Source organism: Leucopleurus acutus, assembly GCF_964270905.1.
Source record: "Leucopleurus acutus genome assembly, chromosome: 13".
Lineage (NCBI taxonomy): Eukaryota > Metazoa > Chordata > Mammalia > Artiodactyla > Delphinidae > Leucopleurus > Leucopleurus acutus.
In genome coordinates, this window is record NC_139155.1 from 67191492 (window position 1) to 67212031 (window position 20540).

General features: G+C 53.2%; 1 protein-coding gene across 3 annotated transcripts; it reads left to right on the forward strand.

The window, feature by feature from the left end:
- Nucleotides 1-592: 592 nt before the first annotated feature.
- Nucleotides 593-15465, forward strand: GAL3ST1 (galactose-3-O-sulfotransferase 1). 3 transcript variants are annotated; one of them, XM_082853808.1, is made up of 3 exons: nt 593-648; nt 13069-13208; nt 13989-15465. In XM_082853808.1, the coding sequence occupies exons 2-3, from the start codon at nt 13078-13080 to the stop codon at nt 15130-15132; spliced, it is 1275 nt and encodes a 424-aa protein (XP_082709934.1). In that variant the 5' UTR covers nt 593-648; nt 13069-13077; the 3' UTR covers nt 15133-15465. The 3 variants fall into 3 exon arrangements, with proteins under 3 accessions (XP_082709934.1, XP_082709932.1, XP_082709933.1); XM_082853806.1 differs by lacking the exon at nt 593-648 and adding an exon at nt 9953-10213; XM_082853807.1 differs by lacking the exon at nt 593-648 and adding an exon at nt 9953-10213 and having other exon boundaries at nt 13992-15465.
- Nucleotides 15466-20540: the final 5075 nt, after the last annotated feature.

Below are 20540 nucleotides of genomic sequence, written 5' to 3' on the forward strand. Positions count from 1 at the left end.
TGCTCAGTGATGGGCACCTTGGAGGGGGGGCGTCAGCTGAGACCTCCCGGTGGTATGACCACCCCTACTCCTCTCATCCACATTTCAGATGCTAAAAATGTGTCCCCAGTTTGCACTGACTTTAGAGCCACAGGCCATATCTTGCAGTGAATAAAGTTAAGCAGCTAGTGTAGCCTCCTCCCTTTTCCCAGAGCTGGGCTGCCCTCACCATCACCACGCCACCCCGTTTCCCAGGCACCCTCGAATCCTCTACGGAGCTGGGAGCTCAGCCGAGCCTTAGGGTCCGGCGGCAGGACAATGGCCCCGTTGGCACATCCGAGACAAACGCGCCTTGTTGGGCCAGCGGCGGGGGCGCGACGCTGCGCCCCGGCGCGCTGAATGCGGCTTCTGTGCGACCCGGGCAGGCGCAGAGGGGAGGGGAGGGGGCCGGACCCCGGGGCGCCCATTGGCCGCGGCGCCGAGGGGGCCGGGCCAGGCTGGCGGCAGCACCTGGCCGGAGAGGTTGCGGCGGCGGCGGGGGCGGGAACATGGTCCAGGCCCGGCCGAGCAGGGGGACCCGGCGGGTACGCCCCGCCGCCTTAGTAAGCGCCCGGGCGGCGCGGCCCGGGGCCGAGCCTGCACGCCAAGGCCGAGAAGGACGGGGACAAGGTACGTCCTGGGGGCCCAGCACCCATCACCAGATTGCGCCCTGCCTCAGTCTACCCCCTGGGGTCCAAGCCCGCGCTGCCCACGCCCGGAACTGGGGCTGCGCACGCCAGACTCTAGACCTGAGTGGTGAGGGAGTGCTACACTACCGCTTTGGGGCTCACGCACCTGTCCTAGCTGACAGAGGGTGGGAAGGCTGGGGCCTGCGGGGGGGCGGGGAGGGGGGTGGCGCAGGTTGGTGCTCGCCCGGCCCTTGGTTTCTTCCCCACGGTCCCATTTCCAGGGTTTACCCAGTCCTTGGTCTTGGGGCGGGTGGGGCTGGAGCTGGGCTGGAACTGGGAGTTCATTAATCATTAATCTTGGACATGGTGCCAGAGCCCTGGGGGAGGAGGGGCAGGGATCTTCCCTCTTCCCACCAGCCCTCCCCAGAAGAGGGGCCGTCAGAGCAGGGGCTGGGCATCAGCGTAAATAATGGATCCCCTCTGCCTGGGGAAGGCCCTGTCCTCTACCGCTTAGGGGGCAAGGCCACCAAGGAAAGGCTTGTGGGAGTGGGATAAACTCTGGTATCCAGGAATGGCCCCGTAGGTAACCCAACAGTTCCCTTGTTCCCTGGACCAGTGCTCAGAAAGGGGGTCCATCTTGGTCTGCCCCCGTTGGTGCCAAGCCAAGGTGCTTTGGTAACATTACAGAACAAGGCTGTGGTTCCTTCCCAGCAGGGACCCCCTCCCACCTGCCTAGAGCAGGAGAGGTGATGGGCACACATCTGGCTGCAGTAACCCACACCAGTGGGAGGGAGGGAGAGAGGGTGGCAGACCTGACACCTGATCACCTGGGTTGCCCCGGTGACAGGTGCCATGGAAATCCTCAGGAGGACAGTCCAGTTCCAGAATCCAACCTCTGCCTTTACAAAGAGGGTGACCTAAGGCCCAGAGACGGTAAGGCCATGGGCAGGCCTGAGCTAGAGCAGACCATGTGCTGCTGCATTGTCCCTTGCCCCTCAGAGGAGGCATTGTTACTAACCCTATTATCCAAGGGGGGAAAACTGAGTTTCAGGGGGATTCGGTGACTTGCCCAAGGTCACATAGTTCAAATGTGGCTAAACTGACTCCAAGTTCAGTGGCTTGCCCGAGTCCCCATTTCAGGACCCCAGCGTTGCTCAAGATCTGTCTGCCCTTCTGGGGTCCTAGCCTCTTAGACCTTCCATGGCTGCCCCCAGCCCCCAGCTCAGGACCCCTCCCCCCTTGCCTCCCTAGCTCCCAGCTCTGCCTGACACTCGGGGGGTGGGCAGGCTGCTACCCTGGGAGCAGAGACAACAGAGCCCTGTTCCCAGCTGCCACCTCGGACTGCTTCCTCCCTGCTTCTCACTTGGGCAGAGCCCTGCCTGAAGGAATCCCTGTGGACAAAGAAGCACGCCTGCCTCCTGTGCATCCCCTTGTCTGATGCGCATGGGTCTGATATTTGAGGGCATGGGTCCAATCCAGCAAGGGAGGAGTGTGTCCTTCCCTCTAGGCTTTAAGGGACTAATTGTGTCACCCTGGTGAAAGAGGCAATGATTAACCTGGGAGAACGATACACAGATGTTGGAATTCCAGGCATGGCAACAGGCTTGTGAAGGGCTTCTTGCTTCCCTCAGACTGAGCAAGGAATATGGACCATCCCTGTTTAGGAGCCCTGTCCTACTCCAGACAGGGAGGGCAGGATGGAGCAGAGCGCCCATGGGGGTCAGCGGGCTGGGGTCAGGGGAATAGCCAGGTGAGGAGTGATGGTTCAGAGGAAGTGGGGTTCCAGAGGAAACATGCTTTCCTACCTGCCAGCCCCAGGGCAGAGATGGGGTGTGGCTTGGGCACCCCCAGATCTGATCCCAGTGGTGCCCAGACTTGCCATGGGACCCTAGGCAAGTCCTTCTCTCTCTGTGCCTTGATTTTCTCAGATGTGAAATCTGGGAGTCAGGGACCTTGGGTCTGGAGCATGGGAAGTATGGGTGCTTGGATGGGGAGGGTGGCCCTCCAGGAGATGGTACTGGCGGGTCCTGCCTCTCCTGCCAGGTGGATCTAGAAGGGTCATGATAATAACCCGAGGTGTGTGCAGAGGGCTCCTTATGCCTCATCCCGTTTGATCCTCACAGCAAACCCGTGAGAAGGTTGAAGTATCCCCATTTGTTAGGAAGCCAAGGCTCAGAGAGGGGAGGTCACCTGCCCAAGGTCGCCCAGCTGGGGAGCTGGGATTTATAGGCAGACCTCTCCAGGATTAGTGAGGCAGGCGGGCAGATCCAGGGCATTGTGCATAGCAAGTGCTCAGCACCTTTTAAAGAACCTTTATATTTTACATATTTTTATGCAAACAAGTGCATGATATCCCTTTAAAAAACATTTCAGTCATGCTAGAAGGTAAGGAGAATGATACTACCAACTCTCACATACTCACCTGAGGGCTTCTCAGTGATTTTGAAGCTAATAAAGAAGGGACTGACTACTTGCTTAACATGTGTTTTGCCACTCTTCAGTTAGAGCTACTTTGGGGCGACTCAAATCTGCCATCAGGAGGGGTGGTGATTTTGCCTGGACAAAGCAGCGAGGCAAGACCTGTGGGCTTGCTCGTAGTTCTGAGCCTCGGTGTCCCCGCCGTCACATGAGCTAGCAGGTGACACTAAGCGTGTCTGTGTGGTTGCCATTTGGAACCGTGGAAATAGGTGATTGACCCTGCAAGATCAAAAAGTTTTCTAGTCATCAAAGAACACTGCCCTCTTAATCAGCTGCCAGGCCTGGTACCCAGCTGCAGCCATTCCCTCAGCCAAGGGGGCAGTAGGAGCAAGCTGTCAGGGCTCCTTGACAAGTTTGGAGGTGGTCCTGAAAGCTGAAGTGCCCCTCGGGAGATCCTCCCCATCTCTACTCCAGCACCCCCTCCAGAGGGTCTCAGAGGGGGGAAGCTTCCAGATTCTTGCAACTCAGTCCCCCAGCGCTCCTGGATGGAGGGCCAACCTCTCCATCTGCACCTTCAACTGTGCAGCTCACACTTTCCAGCTTCTTCTTGGTCCCAGACCCTTGCTGTCTCTTCCCCATTTTAGGACACTGAGGTTCAGAGAGGGCAGCATGCCTGCCGTGGTCACACAACAAGGTGGGGCATGGTTCAGACTAGCCACGTTTCCCTCCTCCTCCAGCCAGACTGCAGTTTTTCAAAATGGAAACGTCGTTATTTTAATTTTAATTTTTTCCAAAGTAATACAGACTCTTTGTAAAACAAAATTATATGTGTGTAAGTATATATTTATGTGCATGTATGTGTGTACATATATGTGTGTATATATGTGTTTTTTTACTTCATTATATATTATGGGCATCATTTTAATGAGGACATATTAGACCATTTGGATGAATGTCACATATTTTTAACCATCCCCTCTTGTTGGACACTTAAGTTGTTTCTATTTTTCCCCTTCGCTAAATAATACTACAATGAACATCTTTGTGCTCCGTCTCAGATCTCTTGTTAGATTTTCTTCTTTGAACAAATTCCCACAGGTAGAAGTGCTGGGTCTGAGGATGGACACTTTTAGAGCTATAACAGTTGCTGTCAAATATGCATTCTAAGCACTGTAGGGAGAGTCTTTCTGCTCTATTCTTAAAGTCTCCTCCATTGTCCCCGTAAGATTCCCTTCCAGCCACAGGAAACAGCCCTAAGACACCCTCACTCCACCACCATCTCTGCCAGAGCCCTGTTCCTATGTGTGCGCACTGAACAAACAGCATGGATGCCCATCAGTCAGGGAATGGTTCACAGGAGCAGTGGTTCCACAGAATATTCTGTAGCCGATGTCTTTGGAGACCCTTTATCTGCTCATTCTGCTCATATTCCACTGGCCAGAATTCAGTCACGTGAGGACACTGAACTGCAAGGGAGAATGGGAAATGTAGTTTAGCCATGTACCCAGGGAGAAAGGGAACTAACTGCCTTTGGAAATTGGAAAACACACTGTAGCTTCTGCCGCTGGGGCCCCCTACCCCAGCAAGTCTCCCTGGCCATGCTCCTCCCGCCTCCAGGCTGGATCAGGTGTTTTCTCTGTGCTCCAGGAAGCCCTGCCAGTGTGTCCTCTATCACAGCATCTGCAGCTGTCAGCTTGCTCCTCTCTCACGTCCAGCACTGAGAGCCCGAGCTCCGTGCACCGGGCATCAGGCACCCCAGTGCTGGGCACAGTGCAGGTGCTCAGTAAATACCTGCAGAACAGATCAATTTAAAACTCATTGTGATCACAAAACGATGTCCATAATCTATTGACATGTGAAAAAAACAAAATGTGCTCCCCAACAGAGACACCTCCTATTGCCTCTATTGATAGAAAAAATGTGAGGAGGCTTGTGCCGAAGCTTTAAGGGTGCTGCCCTCTGGGGATGGAGCTCTTTATATTTTTCTGTAATTGTCTGAACTTTTTTTCATTGAGCATGTGCTGCTTTTATAATTACAACAATTTTTTTCCGGTGGGGGCAGAACCAGCCGGAGCCGACGTCACTGACACTGGGGGAAGAGACCCCTCTGGCAGGGCTGGAGGCGCAGGTTCTGCAATCAACGCTCCCACTCTGGAAAGCTTGGCTTCACGTGGCTCTTCTTTTCCTTTTTTAAATTTATTTTATTGAAGTATAGTTGATTTACAATGTCGTGTGAGTTTCTGGTGTACAGCAAAGTGATTCAGTTATATATATATATATATATATATTCCTTTCATATTCTTTTTCCATTATGGTTTATTACAGGATATTGAATATAGTTCCCTGTGCTATACAGTAGGACCTTGTTGTTTATCCATTCTATATATAATAGTTTGCATCTTCTAATCCCAAACATTTCTTACTTTAGAAAATGCTTTTATTGAGGTGTTTTCTTCATACTTCCCCAAACTGCTTACTAAATATGTAAAAAATCAGAGTAGTGTTTTATATCATAGCTTTTGATAAAAGCAATGAAAAGAGCCAAAGGTCTTGAGATTTTTTTTTTATTATTTTTTTTTTGCGCTATGCGGGCCTCTCACTGTTGTGGCCTCTCCCGCTGCAGAGCACAGGCTCCGGACACGCAGGCTCAGCGGCCATGGCTCACGGGCCCAGCCGCTCCGCGGCATGTGGGTTATTCCCGGACCGGGGCACGAACCCGTGTCCCCTGCATCGGCAGGTGGACTCTCAACCACTGCGCCGCCAGGGAAGCCCTTGAGATATTTTTAAAACAGTAATTGAGTCACATTTTCCTCTTTACCGTATCAAGATGCTGTTGTTTTATTGAGTTGCCCTTGTCTCAGACTTAAACTATCTTGAACTATTATCATGTTGTAATTGAGATAAAAGAGGAATTTGCTTTGCATCAGCACTAATTGGTTTATCAATATCCTGTACCATTTACATTTTAAAACTGAATGTCTGTAAGATGGTAAGGCATATCTGTACAAAGCCTTACAACTGGTAGTGTATAGGAAGCTGTTCAGAGTGTTATGTCTGTATTATAGCCAGTTTTAGGCTATGGTCACTTATCATAATCGAAAAACTAGTTACTAGTAACTTGTCCAGCCTCTAGACTAATTTTATGGGAGAGGAAATGTAAATTTCTGGAAGAAAAATTGCATACAAAATTAATTGGTGTTGACATAGGATTAGAGCATTAGTATGCATTTGCATCTTTAGAATTTCATCTTCGTTTTTCTGGATGTTAATGAATATATAATAAAAAAGTAAAAGCCTATGTTATGCTACACTGAAATTTCCCTCTATCTTTGCCAGTTTATCTTATATTCCGCTTCTTACTTTGAGTGTCACTGGATCAGAATGTTCCTTAGGCATCCTCTGGCATTCCTCAAATAATTTTCCTAGCAAAACTCTTATTAGATGATCATTTGCCATTCTAAAATGAAGTTTTTGTAGCATTAGTGCTTGTGTAAGTCTAACCCCAAAGGCCAGCTAATAAAGAACTGTATGAAAATCAGTTGAATCAAATTAATTGAATAAAATGTATACAATGCAATGCATGCATTGGCTACTAGAGTAGGGTTGTTATCAAAGAGGAAAGGAAGTGATCAAATTCCAAATAGAAATATTAAGAGCAGAAGCAACAAATAGATTTTTCCTTATTGTTGACCTTGATCTACTATGACAAAAACAATATTTAGAAATATGAAACTTTCAATGTTTAATTTTTTCAAAACTATATATTACTGTTACAGATATATATGTGTGTCAATAAAATATTTATATGGCTCTTCTTTACTAGCTTCCCACTCTTCCCACGATCTCACCTCTTGCTCAAAAGCTTTCACTCCACTCCTACATGGACGAGGTTCTTACCCCTCTGTGACACTGGGCTTGTCACGTCCCCTCCCTGTGCCTCAGCTTCCTTATATACAACAAAGTGGGGGATCTAAAGGGCTCTCTGCAAAGATTATGAGGGTGCGTGATGCATGGGAAGTCCTGAGCACAGAACTGGGCTGTGGTCCAGAGTCCACGCTCATAAACCAGCATGTCTGCTATTTGATGCCAGCTCTGCCCCAACTTTCTCCCATGCATCCGTCTTCAAGCTAGCTCAGCCCAGAAAAGATAAAACATCTCTATCCCATGCCCTGGACCTGGTTCAGCACTCAGGGAGATCAGGACTCTGGGCCTCCCCTGTTTCGTGGGTGCTTGCTGGGCTGCTCCCCGGCTGGGTGGGGCCTTGGGGGAAAGAGCATTCAGAGCACACTGTCAGATGCCTGCTGCTCCTTGGGAGGGACTGGCAGCTGCTCGTCCTCTGAAAGTGCTCGATGTGGGATAAATGACCGTCACAGTAGGGAGGGTGGGAGGGAGGGAGACGCAAGTGGGAAGAGATATGGGAACATATGTATATGTATAACTGATTCACTTTGTTATAAAGCAGAAACTAACCATCGTAAAGCAATTATACTTTTATACAATTGGAGCAATTATACTCCAATAAAGATGTTAAAAAAAAAAAGGAGGGTGGGAGGTAGATGTAAGAGGGAGGAGATATGGGGATGTATGTATATGTATAGCTGATTCACCTTGTTATACAGCAGAAACTATCACAACATTTTAAAGCAATTACATTCCAATAAAGATGTTAAAAATTTAATTAATTAATTAATTAAAAAACTGATGGTGATACCTGGGTTCCTAGAGCCCCACGCATGGGCCATGGTGGGAGCTCTGGGCATCAGTGCTGACGGAAGGATGTGGGGGGCTTTTCTGGGCACCCTCTGTCCATGGGCAAGGCTGAGCGAGAACAGACCTGAACCCAGCAAAGAACAGGATGCGAGAGATTCCAGTGCCTGGGCTGAGCCTGAGGGCCTCTGGCCCCAAGCACTGCCTCTTCCTAGGGAGACCTTGGGAAGGATCAGCATCTCTGATCAGCCCAAATTCCTCAAGGCTGGTCCAGGGTGTCCTGTGCCACCATCCCTCACACAGGGTGGAGGCAGGACAGGCAGGATTCCGTACCGTACTTCTTTGATAAAGGATTTGGAGGTCAGAGAGGTGGAATCTCATCAGACTCAGTACCTCCTAGCCCTGGTCAGGTACTCTTCCTCCAGCAGGCCTTCCAGGTTGAGTTGCTTGCTCTCTGGGCTCTCACAGATTTTAGGCAAATCTTGGTCTCAGGTTGTGTCTTGGCATCTTTAAGCCCTAGAGTTTGGGAAGTCCCTGTTTTGACTCTGGTTCTGTCTGCTCTTTGCTAACTGTGTGACCTTGGACAGGTGATTTCACCTCTCTGAGCTTTGGTATCTTTACCTGGGGAGTGGCTAACAATGGTACTTGACTCATAGGGTAGCTGTGAGACTTAAATGAGATGTGATTGGAGGAGAAATTAGCTTCCCCAAACTCACCTGCCTCCCTGTCCCTCCCATGGCCTTCAAGCCGGTCCCAGGCTCTCTGCCGGGCTCTGCGGCTGCTTGTCCTTGGCCCAAGGACGCCAGGGGCCTTGCTGAGCCATTGGATAAAGGAGCTGCCTGGCTGCTGAGGTCCAGAGAGGTTTGGGGACCACCCAGGGGGCAGAGGGCCAGGGCAGCACCTGCAGGGTACAGGGACATGCCACCTGCTCTCCCCAGGGAGGGAACTCATGAATATTCACACCCACTAGAGCATGAGGGAGCCAGCCAGCACACTCCTGGGTGTCATTGGAGCGTTCCTGTTTCCCAGTGACCACAGAGGCAGCCTGGGAGTCAGATGTGGCTCAGTCAGGGAGAGGAAAGGGGCATCCAGACACGGCCGGAGGTGAGTGTGTCTTCCTCTGTCTCGCGCACAGGCCCCTGGGGGGAGCAGGACACCCTGGGACTGAGGCCTGCCTGGTGGTGATGCTCTAGGCAAGAAGGTTCACCATCCCGGGCTCGGTTTCCCCGTGTGCATGCTGTGGGGGATGAGTCCTGTTTCTCCTTTGTTCCCTGGAGTGTGCTGGTCCAGCCAAACAGGAGGATTGCTGGGCCTGGCCAGGAGCCAGCCATTGGCACAGACGGAGGGTGATGTGGCTAGGGTAACCCAGAAGGAGAGGAATAGATAGGGTGAGCTAGGGAGGGGGGATGGTCTGCCCTGAGTGCCTGGGACTGTCACCACCATAGCAGAGGAAAGAGACTCAGGTTCTGGCCCTGTCTTTGCTACTGCTGCACTGTGTGACCTTGATGGTGGCTCTGCCGTTTCTGAGCCTCAGCCTCCTTGCTGCACTGTCTTCCAGGCTACAGGCCGTGAGGTTTGGGCCAGGCTGAGATTGTCCTTGGTACCCCATGGACTTAGACCTGGGACCGTCAGCTGCCTGCAAGCCTCAGCCTTCTGTGATGGAACATCCAGCTGTGCACACCCTCCTTCCCACGGGCTTGGGCTGGGCCTGGGACATGCCAGGCAGAGGCCGCCATGGACAAACAGGAACATGCACATTTCAGGCCAACAGATCTGAACTCGAATCCCAGCCCTGCCCGCTGCCTTGCTACCCTGGGCAAGTCACATCACCTCCCAGAGCCTCGGTTTCCCCATCTGCAAAATAGATGTGACAGTGGAGTCTGCCTCCCAGGATAGCTGGGTGGAGTCAGTGAGATGCTCTGGAGGAGACCCCATCCCAGGGCCTGGCTCATAGCAGGGCTCAAAAGTGAAATCAGGGGCTTCCCTGGTGGCGCAGTGGTTGAGAGTCCGCCTGCCGATGCAGGGGACACGGGTTCGTGCCCCGGTCCGGGAGGATCCCACGTGCCGCGGAGCGGCTGGGCCAGTGAGCCATGGCCGCTGAGCCTGCGCCGTCCGGAGCCTGTGCTCCGCAACGGGAGGGGCCACAGCAGTGAGAGGCCCGCGTACCGCAAAAAAAAAAAAAAAAAAAAAAGTGAAATCAGAGGGTGGAAAGGGCCCAGGGCCCAGCACCTATCAGGGCAGGGCCCGGCTGGTTTTGAGGAAGCCAACGTTGGGGAATGAACAAATGAATGAGGGAAGCAGGGATGGGGGTTGAGGGGGCGGTCCTGGGCGGGGCCAGGCAGAGCCTGATTGGTGGTCCTGGGAGGCAGGTCTGCCCCCTGCTGCCTGACCTGCACCCAGAGCCTTGCCAGCCGCCTCCCAGAGTTCCAGAAAGTGCCCTGGTGAGTGGGGCTCCTGGGGCAGGGGTGGGCCCCGGGGTTTTTTAGAGGGCAACAATCCGAATCCCTCCCCATTTTAAAGTCAGAGAAACCGAAGCGCAGGGCCCCACTCGGGGTTGGGGCTCACATCTGAGGCTCTGGCCTGGCCCAGGGCTCTGTCCTGATATTTGCTGGGACCCCTGAGGAACAGGAGGCTGGTGGGGTCACTTGAGGCAGGGGGCAGGTCTGTGCTTGGTCGGGTTGGGGGCAGCCACTCCTTGTTCAGGGGGAGACTACCCTGAGGGCGACAAAGACAGGAACCCAGAGCAGGTCCCCACGCTCTTTGAGCGGTAACTATGCGCTAGTCGTTTTGCCAGCAGGAAAAGCCAGCACTACCAGCTTCCCCACTTAACAGATGAGAAACTGAGGCTCCAAGGGGTTCCTGTGGTTGAAACACAGGCCCGGGGCTTCCAGGTTGGCTCCTCCCCTCTCCTGAGGCCTCTTCGTGACCAGACCTTCGCCAGCTGACTTTACCCACCTCGCAAGCTTTATCTACTATTTAAATATAGTAAATACGTGTTATTGCCTTTTTCTGATTAAAAGTAATACATGCTCCTTAAAAAAAATGCAACCCTTACAGAAATGCATAATATAGAAAACGATTACCTTTTATACCCCTCCCCCAGCTACGCAGAGAATACCACTGTTAAAACTTAGAATATGCCCCTACAGTGGTTTCTTTCTGGGCCTATGTATATTTACCTATTGCCTATATGGATTTGGGGGCATAGTGTTCCAGAACTTTCTTTTTCCACATTAGTAGATCATGGTGTGTTTTCAAGCAAGTCCACTCAGCTCCACCTTGTTTCTTTTTCTTTTCCTTTTTTTTTTTTTTTTTTTTTGTTACGCGGGTACAGATGCCTCCATCTGGGAAGGGGCCTTGGTTTGTGGAACAGGGCCCTGCTGATGGACACTGAGGTTGTTTCTAACTTTTTTCTGACCAAACCGCCATGAACACCCTTGCATGGGTGACTTTGCCCAAGTGTTTTTGCAGAATAGTTGGAATTGGAAGAGCTTGTACCTTCCTCCTTTGATAGGAGTACCGGAGACTCTCTCACACTCTCGTCCACCCTTGACCCTGTCCACCTTGCCCACCTAAGAGTGAACAGAGATATGTCATTGTCACCAGGGAAGCCAAATTCCCTCTTATATAGTTCCTTCCTCTGCAAATTTCTTCTTCATGTCCTTTCCTGTGAGGACAACTTTCTAGATGAGAAGCGGAAAACTCAGGGGCTAGTCAGGCAGACCTGGAGTACCCATTCTCTGGGAAAGGTTTGTGGGTGCCTCCGGTCACTTTTCCAGGGGGAATTACATAGGGTCCTCCTCCAGGCTGACTGGCTGACCTCTGGCTGCAGGGTCAGTGGTGACGTGCCATGCGTGTGATCACGGGGCAGCACGCGTGATCTCTCTTGGCCTGTGGGGCCCAGGGCCTAGTGCAGCATGCACCACAGCAGCAGTGGAAAGTTTTGGACCTTGGCTTTGTAGCTAAGGGGCAGTGGGAAGGCTCCCAAATCCCAGCTCTCTCCTGGACCCCCCATGGCTTAGCCTGAACTGCCCCCATTACAGCTCAGGCCTCAGCCCCCTGCCGACAGGGTTGCCACAGTTAGACCTAAAACCTACTACCCCCCAAACTGAAAACAAACAAAAAAACCAGGACATCTAGTTAAATTTGATATTCAGAGACATATTGAATAATTTTTAGTATAACTATATCCCTGGCAATATTTGGGACACGTGTATACTAAAAAAAGTTTTATTTGTTGTGGGTTTTTTTTTAAATTTTATTTATCTTTGGCTGCTTTGGGTCTTTGTTGCTGCACATGGACTTTCTCTAGTCGCATGAGCAGGGGCTACTCTTCATTGCGGTGTGCAGGCTTCTCATTGCGGTGGCTTCTCTTGCTGTGGAGCACGGGCTCCAGGCACGCAGGCTTCAGTAGTTGTGGCACACGGGCTCAGTAGTTGTGGCTTGCAGGCTCTAGAGCGCAGGCTCACTAGTTGTGGTGCACGGGCTTAGTTGCTCCATGGCATGTGGGATCTTCTCAGACTAGTGCTCAAACCCGTGTCCCCTGCATTGGCAGGTGGATTGTTAACCACTGCGCCACCAGGGAAGTCCCTATTCGTTGTTTATCTGAAATTCATACTTACCCGGTTAACCCTGCCTGCCGGCAGTTGGAGAAAAGATGGGCATGTGGGCAGAGGCCGGGCTGGCTGTGTGATCTGAGCCCTCTCCTTCCTCGCTCTGAGCCTCAGTTTCTCCATCTGGCTCCCCTACAGATCCCATGGGCACGGGGGCCAGTAAGGAGAGATGAGGAGCCTTGGCCCTCACTGGGAAGCTGGGAAGGGTGGCACGGGGGACAGGTGGGCTGGCTGGGCCTTCTGAAAGGTGAGGGATTCGGGCCCAGGCCCCTCCCTGTAGACAAACCTGGCCCCAGGCCTGGGGGGACAGAGCACTGGGAAAGGGTCTTCTTTTCCTTTTTACTTACAACATGATTTCATCATGAAGCCCCAAAAGGTGTAAAAAATAAACTAATGAACACCCACGTACCCACCACTCAGCTTAAAAGTTAAAACAGAACCAGGCAGCAGAACCTTCTCCCTGCCACACTCCCTAGCCTCTCTTTGCATTGGCTTTGCCCAGCGGGTCCATCTGCAGCCCAGAGTCTTTCTGTCCCTGTCTGGACCTGCTGGGGGGCCACAGAGCTGGCAAAGGCAGGTCCCAATGTTGAAGGCTGCCTCTCAAGCCAGCCAGGCCTGAGATGGTGGGGGGGGCTCCCTGCGGCCAGCCCCCTAACGCTTTCTCTGCTCTGTACTCCCCACAGGTGTCTGAGATGCCGCTGCCACAGAAGAAGCGCTGGGAGTCCATGGCCAAGGGGCTGGTGCTGGGAGCACTCTTCACCAGCTTCCTGCTACTGCTGTACTCCTACGCCGTCCCCCCGCTGCACACTGGCCTGGCCTCCACGTGAGTGGCCCTGCTGGGCAGCTGAGGGCTGGGGGTGGGGGAGGGTTGGCTCCTGCCCCCGTGACCACGGTTACCTCCTGGGTGGCCACCCTGTGCCCTGCATCATGCTGTGCCAGGCAGAAATCCCACTGAGAGCAGAACACCCTGTGGAACCCTAGGCCTCAGTGTCCTCATCTGTGAAGTGGGTATAGTAACAGAGCCTGACATGGAGCATAAGAATCAAATAACACCATCTGCACGGTGAGCTCCAATGGGGCCAGGAGGTGGGGAGGACCTGTCCAAGAGCACACAGCTGGCACAGGCCTGGATTCAAACTGGGGTCTGTCTGCCTCCAAGCCTGGCTCCTAAGCATGAGTCCACCCCACCTCCCCACAGGGCTGTTCTGCCCAGGACGCAGCACAGCCTGTGCCCTTAATTGGAGGTATTAAGTTGAACTAGAGGAAACTGCTAATAACTGACCATTTTCGGCCTGCAAAGTTTCATGTGGTCCTACCTAATGCTAATTCATGATAAATGTACTTAACAGTGGCCATGAATGAGATGTGTTATTGTCCTCACAGCAACACCATGAACAGGCTTATTGTCCCCGTTTCACAGATGAGGAAAGTTAAGGCCAGAGAAGCCAAACAACTGACCTAGGCCTTGCAGCCTGAATGCAGGCCCATCTGGTCCCTGGGCTCCCCTGCCACACACCCCACCCCCAGCAGCCCGCTCTCTAGACCTGGGGTAGCGGAGCCCAGGGTGCTAAGTCCTGAGGCTCTGCCACCACTCCATCCCCAGCAGGACCCCCGAGGGCGCAGCACCCTGCTCCCCGGCCCTGAGTGAGCCAGAGGCACTGACCCCGGCCAACGGCTCGGCGGGAGGCTGCCAGCCGAGGCGCGACATCGTGTTCATGAAGACGCACAAGACGGCCAGCAGCACGCTGCTCAACATCCTGTTCCGCTTCGGCCAGAAGCACGGGCTCAAGTTCGCCTTCCCCAATGGCCGGAACGACTTCGACTACCCGGCCTTTTTCGCACGCAGCCTGGTGCAGGACTACCGGCCCGGGGCCTGCTTCAACATCATCTGCAACCACATGCGCTTCCACTATGACGAGGTCCGGGGCCTGGTGCCGCCCAACGCCACCTTCATCACTGTGCTCCGCGACCCCGCCCGCCTCTTCGAGTCCTCCTTCCACTACTTTGGCTCCGTGGTGCCCTTCACGTGGAAACTCTCGGGCCGCGACAAGCTGGCCAAGTTCCTGCAGGACCCAGACCGCTACTACGACCCCCATGGCTACAACGCCCACTACCTCCACAACCTGCTCTTCTTCGACCTGGGCTACGACAGCGACCTGGACCCCGGCAGCCCGCAGGTGCAGGAGCACATCCTGGAGGTGGAGCGCCGCTTCCACCTCGTGCTCCTGCAGGAGTATTTCGACGAGTCGCTAGTGCTGCTCAAGGACCTGCTGTGCTGGGAGCTGGAGGACGTGCTCTACTTCAAGCTCAATGCCCGCCGCGCCTCGGCAGTGCCGCGCCTCTCCGGCGAGCTGTACCGGCGCGCCACAGCCTGGAACGTGCTGGACGCCCGCCTCTACCGCCACTTCAACGCCAGCTTCTGGCGCAAGGTGGAGGCCTTTGGGCGCGAGCGCATGGCCCGCGAGGTGGCCGCCCTGAGGCGCGCCAACGAGCGCATGCGCCGCATCTGCATAGACGGCGGCCACGCAGTGGATGCCACCGCCATCCAGGACTCGGCCATGCAGCCCTGGCAGCCGCTGGGCACCAAATCCATCCTGGGCTACAACCTCAAGAAGAGCATTGGGCGGCGGCACGCGCAGCTCTGTCGGCGCATGCTCACGCCCGAGATCCAGTACCTGATGGACCTGGGCGTCAACCTGTGGGTCACCAAGCTCTGGAAGCTCATCCGGGACTTCCTGCAGTGGTGACGCCCGCCCGTGGAGGAGGGCTGAGCAGGGGCCCGCTGGCCTCCCCCCACGGCCCTCCTGGTGCCACCCCAGCCCCTGGGGTGAGGCGGGGCTACTGCAGGGGTGCGACCAGCCAAGGACTGGGCCCACTGCACACAGGGCCTGAGATCAGTATTTGACTAATTATAGTTTTTGGTTTTTCGTTTTTCGTTTTTTAAATTAAATCCCCTTCCCTCCATAAAAGAATGTTCTATTTTCTGGCTCCCCTTAAAGGGGAGACTTCAGAAGTAAAAGAATTTGATGTGTTTTTGTTAATCAGCCTCAGTGGTGCTGACTGGCGGGGCCCTGGTGTGTGTGGGATGACTGGTCGGGATTGGGGGAACCCAAGGGAGCATGGTGGGCACCTGAGCGTGTCTGTGGGGCAGAGCCCAGTGGTATGGCAGGGTTTGGTGTGTATCTGTCACATGCTGAAGCCCTGTGTGGTTGAAGGGGTCCCATGAGCTACCAAGACCTGGAAGATTGTGTGTGTGTGTGTGTGTGTGTGTGTGTGTGTGTGACAGGGAGGTGGGGAGAACTTGGTGGAGCTGTGAACAGCAGGCCCAGGGCCCAGGCTAACGGTTCCTCGTGCAATCTCATTAGTCCTCACAATAATCCTTTGAGGTAGGCACAATTACCATCCCATATTACACATGTGGGATTTGACATTCTGAGAGCAGGAAGGAAATGCTTGAAGTCATGTTGCAAGATGTACCAGACCCAGTACTAAGCCATCTCCCTGGGAACCCAAACCCTTTCCATAGCCAATGTCTGTTCACCCATCCCTGCCTGCCCCCTTTCCCCTACTGACCACTCCAGGCTGTCTTACCATCTGCTTGTGCTCTAACCCTACCTAAGTCCTGGGTTTTCCCCTTCCACCCTGGAGTTCAGTTTAATTAATCCAAAAAACATTTTATATTCATTAGATGTCTGTAGTGCGCCCCAGCCTTGAGCTGGACCTGAGCAGACAGCAGTCAGCAAGTTGGCTTAGACCCTCCTGGAGCTCATGTCCAGAGAGCAACCAAGGCATGTCGGGTATGATCAACCGTGGCAGGGGTGTGTCAGCTCTAACCATCTGCTTCCGTCAGCCTCCCCGGGGAACAGAGGCCCTTCCTCAAGTCTCTAACCAGTAGCCAGCAGCCAGATATGACAGGCAGAAACCACAGCCAGGAGATTCTTTACTGGAGACCTGTTTGTGCCAGGTTCCAAGCCAAGTGCTTACATAACTTATCTGAGTACCTACAACATCCTAGCTTTATAGATCAAAGCTCAGAGAGGTTAAGTGACCTACCCAAGGTCACACAGCTAATTAGGGCCAGGTTCAGAATTCAAAGTCAGATCAGTCAGCCAGATCACTCAACCTCCCTGGGCTTGAGTCAATCTTCCTCCTGGGAGGAAGCTTCTGGTCCAAGGAGGGTAGGAAGGAGTTAGGGTGACCAACTGTTTCACTTTTCTAGAACTGTCCCGGTTTTAGCACTGAAAGTTCCCACATTGAAGGAAGTGCCTCAGTCCTGGGCAACCAAGACGGTTGGTCAGTATGGGACAGGTTTGACCCCACCAACCCTCTGGGACCACTGCCTACACCCTCATAATATTCCTTGTGGCAAGAAATTAGCACAGCCTTGGAGTCTTTATTTAATTCATAGGGAGAAAAATAAGCAAAAATAAATAAATAAAACTGACAACATCTAAGACTATTTGCAGGAAAAGATGTAACTGACCCCACATTTATTAGAGAATTCTCCCTCCTTTTATTAATCAAAGAGAGACGTGACTCAGTGCAATATGATAGCTTCCTGGGTTTGTGGAACCCCATAAGTCTATTTCCTTGGACCCCTAAGGGCCTGGAAATGCCCATAATAATATTATATATAATTACTTTATTTATTATTATTAATACTGGCCCTTTTAGGTCCTTTCGAGATCCAAGGAGAACAGTTCTGGCAGTTAGTAGATGCTAAGAACATAAATTACTTCATCAGCATTTACTATCTGCCTGGTTTGTTTTAAAAGCATTATAGTTATTAACTCCTTTATTAATGTAATTAATACTTTGATAATGAGTAGTTGCCAGGTACTGAGCAACCACTCTGTGCTCAGCCCTGTGCCATGTGGGAACATGCACAATTCCCTTTGCTCCCCCAAGGAGGTGACTGACACGCAGAGAGGCAGAGCAACCAGCCCAGGGTCACCCAGCCAGCAGCCATAGAGGCAGGATGCAAACCTAGGTCAGTCAGATGCCGAGGCTGGTGCTTGCGGCCTCCAGACCTTCAGCGCCATTCCAGTTGGCCGCCTCAGCCTCAGGACTGAGGGCTGTCCCATGGCTGAAAAAGTATGAGGTCTCCAAGGGGCTCTGCAGGGGTAGCCTTCAGGAACCAGACTGCTCTTGCTACACCTGAGCAGCAGAAGGCGCCATGGTACCAAGTTCGGTCTTGCCTAGTTCTGACCTTCCTGGCCAGTGGGAGCTGGGGGCGCCCATGGTGACCAGGCATCTGTAGACCGGACACGTGAGAGCCAGGGCAGGGATCAAGGCTGCCCCCTGGGAGAAATTAAGTGAAACCACATGTCCCTCTCCGTTATGGGTTGAACTGTATCCCTTAAAAAGATGCATTGACGTCCTAACCCTCAGTCCCCTATGACTGACATTATCTGGATATAGGGTCTTTGTACATATAATCAAGTGAAGACAAGGTCATTGGAGTGGGCCCTAATCCAATATGGCTGGTGTCCTGATAAGAGATGGAAATGCCATGTGAAGGCACAGACACACAGGGACAACACCATGTGAAGACAGGCAGAGGTTGGCATGATATAGCAACAAGCCAAGGAACGCCAAGGGTGATGGCCACCTCCGGAAGCTAAGAGGCAATGAAGGAGTCTATCCAGAGCTTGAGGGAACGTGACACTGTCAACACCTTGATTTCAGACTTCTAGCCTCCAGATCTGTGAAAGAATAAACTGTTGTTTTAAGCCACCCAGTTTGTGGTACTTTGTTACAGCAGCCCCAGGACACTAACACACTCTCCTGGGTGAGGCATCTCCCCCTCACCTGAACCCCTCCTTTCCTCCCTCCCCCAGGCTCGCCCCTAGGAGCCACCCTCCACCTGTAGCCAGAGGCTGTCCTCTGCTCCAAGCCCTCCACTATCCTCCTTTCCATTGAGAAAAAGCCAGGCAGCTGCATGCCTCTGGGGCTTCGCACATGCTGTTCCCTCTACTATAAGGCCCCCTTACTTTTGCAGGCCTAATACTGCTACGTGTTTTCAAAGCAAGTTCTGCCTCTTCCTCTGGGTGTCCTTCCCTGACAGCCCAGCTCCCAAGCTAGCTTAGGGCCACCAGGCTCCCCATCTCAGCTCTGCTTGCCCAGGGCCAGAGCCGTGGATTTGCTTGTCTGAGAGGCCCTCCAGGATGCGGCCCGGGTCTTATGGAAACAATAGGCCTCCAGTGCCCAGACCAGTGCCTGGCACACAGTCAGTTCTTAATAAATGTTGAAAGACAGAGGAAAGGGACTTCCCTGGTGGTCCGGTGATTAGGACTCTGTGCTTCCACTGTAGGGGTCTCTGGTCTCACTCCTGGTTGGGGAACTAAGATCCCTCATGCCATATGGTGTGGCCAAAAAAAAAGAGGACAGAAAAAAAGGAAATAGGGAGAAAGGAAAAAAGGAAGGAAGAGAGAAAAGAAGAAAGGAGGGAGGGAGGGAACAGGTAAAAAAGAGAGAGTGAAAACAGGGCAGAGGGGAGAAAGGGAGCTATTTCACCCTTGAGGGCCTTCTTCATACTTGTCCTAACTGACTGGGGCCTGTGTCCCTGGGAAAGACAATAGATTAGCCAAGGCACACAAGTGCTGGAATGAGTTCATTAGCTGAAGGCTCACATGACACTGGGGCGGGACACAGGTCAGGTAAGTCTTGACACGGGCAGGTAGAGGCAGGGAGTCTGGAGAGTGGGTGGCCCTGGGCACCCACGAGCACAGAGAGCCATATAAGAACTGAAAAAGGAGAGGTGGCCACTCCCAGCTTCCCTGGACATCACATCCTTGGCAAACTCTTATTGAGTACCTACTGTGTACAGCGTGCCACAGTGGGAGTGCTTTTCTCAGACAAGTGCCTACTGTGTGCAGGCCCCGTGCCCGCCGCATTCACTGGACTGGGACTCACTTCCCAGCAAATAAAACCAATTAGAAAAGACCTTGCAGAAGAGGAGGGCTTTGATTATAGGCCTTGAGGGAGGCAGGGATTGGATGCAGGGTGTTGCAAGGAAGGGCATTCCAGGGAGAGGGAACAGCATAAGAAAAACTGGACAGGTAATAGTGGAGAGGCAAGGGGGCTGGAATAAGGAGGAGAGCAGGAGAAATCCGCTCAGCAAGGACAGCAAATGATCTTGGGCTCTAGGCTACGGAGTTTGCAGTTTCTCCTGAGAGTGACAAGGAGCCAAGGGAGGCTTTGGAGGAGGCGCAGGACTACTCAAAGGTGGGCTTTGGAGGTGCTGGGGTGGGGAACCAGGGAGAGGAATGGGGGCCTGAGCCAGGGAAGGAGCAGGGGAGGGTGGCCCACACTTGCCCCTTGTGGCTAAAGCTCTAGCCTATGGGTCTGTGGGGGTCTAGGGAGACCTCGCCCTACAAGAGAGGCAGATCCACTCCAGTTACTCCCGTGCAAGGCCAAGGAGGGAGCATCTCGGGCTCAGCGAGGCGCCCCAGGTGTGTGCTCTGCCTGGCGCCGGCATGTGAGAGACAGAGTCCTGAGTAAGCTCCAAGTTCAGACGGTCCTGATCGTCACCCAACTGCTGCACGGCTCGGGCACTCCACTTCCATCTTCCAGGCTCCGGGAGGAACAGTAAGGGGTTCACAGAGCAGGGATGCCTTTGTGCCGAGAAGCAGGCACAAAGCCCAACACGTGGTCCCAGATTAGAGGTGAAGCTGCTGGTGCCCTGCCCGTGTCCCCTGCCCTTATCCCCTCAACCTCACCACCCCCCGAGGCCTTTCTCCAGCCTCCAGGGCCACAGGTGCCAGCAGGATCGTCAGCCCCTGGAGCAGCCCTCAAGCAAAGGTGTCTAAAGACCCTCAGACCCTGGGCGGGACTCTGAGGTGAGCGTTCCACACTGTCTCCCATTATCCCCATTGGGATCGACTTGTCCTTATTTTCTTCATTACTTCCCCGTACAGCCACCTCCCCACCTCTGTCTCACTTCCTCACTCTCCTATTTGTGTTTCCCCGGATCACCTCCGGAATAAGCTCCTTGCACTGGAGTGCTTATCTCAGACAAGTGCCTGTTGTGTGCAGGTCCCGTTCATGCAGCATGATCCCACGTGTCCTCGTCTTGGGCTCTGGCTTTCTGCTTGTCCAGGGGTGGGGGAGCTGACTGTAGCCAGGAGTCTCCTGTCACCCCTCACCTGAAGGC

Bases quoted from the DNA above. Each gene is read 5' to 3' on its own strand.
- GAL3ST1 (XM_082853806.1), top strand. From the start codon at position 10,061: ATGAGGGAAGCAGGGATGGGGGTTGAGGGGGCGGTCCTGGGCGGGGCC. The intron at 10,214-13,068 runs GTGAGTGGGGCT...TACTCCCCACAG, and splicing joins GAGTTCCAGAAAGTGCCCTG to GTGTCTGAGATGCCGCTGCC. The intron at 13,209-13,988 runs GTGAGTGGCCCT...CTCCATCCCCAG, and splicing joins CACACTGGCCTGGCCTCCAC to CAGGACCCCCGAGGGCGCAG.